This window comes from Populus nigra, chromosome 11 (assembly GCF_951802175.1).
Source record: "Populus nigra chromosome 11, ddPopNigr1.1, whole genome shotgun sequence".
Taxonomy (NCBI): domain Eukaryota; kingdom Viridiplantae; phylum Streptophyta; class Magnoliopsida; order Malpighiales; family Salicaceae; genus Populus; species Populus nigra.
Genome location: NC_084862.1, coordinates 9,544,290 through 9,548,318, shown reverse-complemented (window position 1 = coordinate 9,548,318; position 4,029 = coordinate 9,544,290). Strand labels below are relative to the sequence as shown.

Sequence of the window (4,029 nt, the reverse complement as noted above, 5' to 3'; positions counted from 1 at the left end):
ATTCACGATTAAAACATTAAGGGGGATAATGATTCTGTAAAAGTCTTTACTCAATTTAAAAGTGATTTAATATTAGCCCTATAATTTAAAATTAATTTCCTAAATAATTGAATTTTCTTAATGATATAATTGTTCTACCTACACCATTTTATGGATGCAATCATTTCCTTTATAATAATAATAATAATAATAATAATAATAATAATAATAATAAATATTTTCTTTGAGGATTTTAAAAAATATATTTTGATTTACATTTTATATTGAACTAATCTAAAGAGTATATATTTTTTTTAATAACTCATCAAAATTTACAATAAAATAACTAACATATAAAATCACCATTAGATTATATACAGTCCCGATGACAGTTATAACTGTTACAATTACTACAGTTATACTATCCTTTGTTTATTGACGGCTGTTTTTGGTACTCAACCGTGCTCGACTTGACATGCCACGGCTCTAATATAAACCTAACCCAGTGATGTTCGGATTGACATTAAACTGTAGGGGTGGCCGTGAGGAATGATTTGGGGGAGTGGGGGACCGAATTTTATCACGTATAGAAGAGACTGAAGCCAAAACCTAGGCTGTATCTTGTGAAAGATTGGCCTCAAAGATGAGCATTTTTCTTCACATCACCGAAAGGTCATTTAAGATCACGTCTCTCTCTCTCTCTCTCGCCCCCCCCCCCCCCCCCCCCCCCCCCCCCCGCATTCGCACACACACTACAAGTTTTCTGAAAAGCTACTGAAGCAACCGTTTTACCTCATTTGGATGCAAGACTTCCGTGACACTATCTCCTTTTTTTACTTGTATGGCTATTATTCCTCTTGCTTTCACTTTGCAATAAGTCCCATTTTTGCATATCCTTGATATCTAATTAAGAAAATTGTAAGGGTTGAGTGCTAATAATGTTAAAGATATTAATAATTCTAAAGTCTTGAGCTCTATTCTGCTAAAATCGACCCAGCAGCAAAAATAGGTTACAACTTATGTGCATAATAGCTTCTAGGCTTAAACCTTAATTATGAGAACTCTGTAATATGATATTGCTTCTAGCTAGGTTTAGGGTTTAATTCAAAGTTAATGATATTTTTTTCTGGTGATATCAAATATCTATATCTTTGCAAAGAGTGTTCTTATTTTGACTTGAACAACATCGTGTCCACTTGTGTATCTCTTCTATTATTTGTAATTACATCTGTATGTCAAGATAAATATGATGTAAATACTAACTAGTTAATTAATATATGATGTAGACCCATGAAAGGGTCTCTAATAAATGTGTGGACTCATCTCTTTCATTCTTCTTTGCTGTTGTGGGTTAGACAGTAGACACAACCATGCATTTCTAACCCTTTGGATAAAATTTTATCCACAAATACATATCCAGCGTAATTTGACTCTTTGAAATGACGAACTTTGCAGGGCCTTTTCATTTCTCTTTCAATCAAATAAGGTCTCACACAAATTACACAGAGAGTAAATTGCTTTGGTTATTTCATGACAATTAATTCATTAAAAGATAATAAGGTTAATTACAATTCTCAAAGAGATCCCACGTTCTCAGAACCCCAGATGCTAAAAGATTAAACTCTGAGAGATCACACTTTTTTTTTAAAAAAAAAAAATTCTTCCTCCACTGGTTTAGCTCAAACTAAATAAGAGAGAGAGTGAGTGAGTGAGAGATAGAGATAAAGAGAGAAAGAGAGAGGAAACAAAGACATGATCAGAATATAGGAGAGAGTTCCATAATTTCTTCCACTTGACCAGCACCATTTTCATCCCAGAGACATTTCTCAAGAAATGATAAGGGAGGGGTACTCTCAGATTTCTGATTCCTCTCGATCATTGTCATATTTTCCTTCTCATCACTTGCAGAGTTATGGAAACCTTTCGTAGTAGTGGTGGTAGTAACAGTACCAGAATAACAACAGGACTTGTCCCATGCAACATTATGCAAGCTCTCGAGTGATAAAATGGACTCAAACTCTTCATGAGAGATTAGATCACCACGTTCTTGCTCAGGTTTTTCCTTGTAAGATTGAAGAGAATTTATAGCCACTGAATTGGCAATGTCATGATCATTATTTTCCTGGCTGTTATTTTCTTGCTCCCGATTTTCTTTGAGAAGAAAATTCGAACTATTCGGCTTTGAAGATGATCTCATCCAACCTTCAAGAAGACGAGAAATGTTTTCGGTACTTGATGCATATGTGGAGGCCTGATTAGGCCTGAGGGCTGATGAGGAATTGGTGGTGAAATTATCTAAGCTCTTTCTATCATTGAAACTTTTTGAGATAAATTGACTGCTTGTTGAGTCTTGTGCCATAGGGTCCCAAGCTGACTGGAACTTCTTTAGTTTCTTCTTCAGGTGGGTGTTCCAGTAGTTCTTTATATCATTATCTGTCCTCTGGGGAAGATATGAAGCTATAGCTGCCCATCTATCCATATCAACAACGAAAAGGATCCAAATTTATTCTTGACATGTAATTCTATCAAAAACAATTGAAGGAGAATAAAGAAATCTCCTATTAAATGGTATAGTTTGATTTCTCAAATGAAAAATACATAAATTTAAACAGAAGATTGAGGTTTTTGAGGATTACTTGTTACCCAATAAAGCTTGCAAGTGAACTATCATCCCTTCTTCATGGGGTGTGAAGTTGCCTCGCTTAATTCCTGGTCTGAGGTAGTTAGTCCATCTAAGCCTGCAACTTTTGCTGCACCTTAACAACCCTTTTCATACAGCAAGATATGATCCATTAGTGTATTCCATAATTCAATGTTTACATACATACTCATCCAAAAATTAAAAAAGCCGAGTGGGGTTCAATTCCTAAATGATCATAACCAATATATCAGTTGGATCTAATAAGTTGTGGCACTCACCAGTGTTGGTTGGAACTGATCTCCAATTTCCTGGACCATGTTCTTGAATATAAGACACCAGGATGATGTCCTCCTCAGGGGTCCATGGACCTTTCTTGATCCCATCTTTGTCACAGCAAGGAGGTCTTCCCATGGCTTATTACCTCTACCCACTACTTCCTCTCTCTCTCTCTCTCCCCTCTCACTACTAACTCTCCCTTTCTTCTAGGCTTCTCTATATTTGGACCTGTCAAAGGACTCTTATCGATCACCATGTGTAAGTGCGCACACACACACACGATGACTTTTAAAGAGAGAGGGAAACAAGTTTCTTTATACACCAAATTTGATCTACCATGCTGACTCAACTAGCCTTTTTATTAAATTTCACTATTTAGTCAAATGTAAAAAGAAAAACCAAGGTCAGAAGGGAAGTGATTGTCTACTCTCCTATGGCTTTTCCCATCTGGCCGATCACGTGCAACTCTCATTACCCAAAGGTAGGAACTTCAGTCTTTATTTCTCTTCTATCCTGCGCCTCACTTTGTGGTAATGTCTTCAGGTGAATTGATTTAAATTTAGTATAATGCTAATTTTGTATTCAATATGGATCAATGCTTCTATGTATACAGAAGAGGGAAGAGGGAAAATTTGGTTGTCTTAATCTTTCACAAGGCTAAGCTGTTAAGATAGGATTAATGAAATTAATGTTTGGAAGAGACCAAATAATATTATGCCCTAATCAACAAGATTTATTATGATAAGTTTAGTTCATGACACCCAACACATTCTCAACATCATGATGTGATCAGGGTTGGTTTCTAGTGTATAGAAAATCAAGGATGCAAAATCATTTCACAGTTATATATATTCACTATAATGTTATATTCGAATATTCAATTCACCAAAAAAAATTTAAGTTAATATAAATAAGTTTAGCAATATCAATATCTTATTTAACGAATCTCATCTTAATGCTATGAGTTATAAACATGATTGTCGCACGTACCCAACGCGGCGTCCGATGGCGATTTTTGTTTGGTTTGCTTGATTTGGGAGTCAGAGATTCAAAGGTAAATGACTAGTTGTGGTTAGGTAAGATATTAGCACCCCTAGCACACCCTACCTAAGATAAGCTGCTTCATGATTTGA

At 35.4% G+C, this 4,029-nt stretch overlaps 2 protein-coding genes across 2 annotated transcripts; both read right to left on the bottom strand.

The window, feature by feature from the left end:
• Window positions 1-1,493: 1,493 nt before the first annotated feature.
• LOC133668191 (transcription factor MYB60-like) lies at window positions 1,494-3,210 on the bottom strand. The gene is made up of 3 exons (XM_062087941.1): window positions 2,899-3,210; window positions 2,616-2,745; window positions 1,494-2,450 (listed from the first exon to the last, which is right to left on the bottom strand). Exons 1-3 carry the CDS (start codon window positions 3,029-3,031, stop codon window positions 1,736-1,738), a joined length of 978 nt encoding a protein of 325 aa, XP_061943925.1. The 5' UTR covers window positions 3,032-3,210; the 3' UTR covers window positions 1,494-1,735.
• On the bottom strand, window positions 1,736-3,031 carry LOC133668090 (transcription factor MYB60-like). Its single transcript, XM_062087836.1, has 3 exons — window positions 2,899-3,031; window positions 2,616-2,745; window positions 1,736-2,450 (listed from the first exon to the last, which is right to left on the bottom strand). Exons 1-3 carry the CDS (start codon window positions 3,029-3,031, stop codon window positions 1,736-1,738), a joined length of 978 nt encoding a protein of 325 aa, XP_061943820.1.
• Window positions 3,211-4,029: the final 819 nt, after the last annotated feature.

Excerpts from the sequence above, each read along its gene's own strand:
- LOC133668090 (XM_062087836.1), bottom strand. The coding sequence starts at position 3,031 with ATGGGAAGACCTCCTTGCTGTGACAAAGATGGGATCAAGAAAGGTCCA. Across the intron at positions 2,746-2,898 it reads ATCAGTTCCAACCAACACTG|GGTTGTTAAGGTGCAGCAAA; the intron begins GTGAGTGCCACA and ends CTGTATGAAAAG. Across the intron at positions 2,451-2,615 it reads CAAGCTTTATTGGGTAACAA|ATGGGCAGCTATAGCTTCAT; the intron begins GTAATCCTCAAA and ends TGATATGGATAG.
- LOC133668191 (XM_062087941.1), bottom strand. The coding sequence starts at position 3,031 with ATGGGAAGACCTCCTTGCTGTGACAAAGATGGGATCAAGAAAGGTCCA. Across the intron at positions 2,746-2,898 it reads ATCAGTTCCAACCAACACTG|GGTTGTTAAGGTGCAGCAAA; the intron begins GTGAGTGCCACA and ends CTGTATGAAAAG. Across the intron at positions 2,451-2,615 it reads CAAGCTTTATTGGGTAACAA|ATGGGCAGCTATAGCTTCAT; the intron begins GTAATCCTCAAA and ends TGATATGGATAG.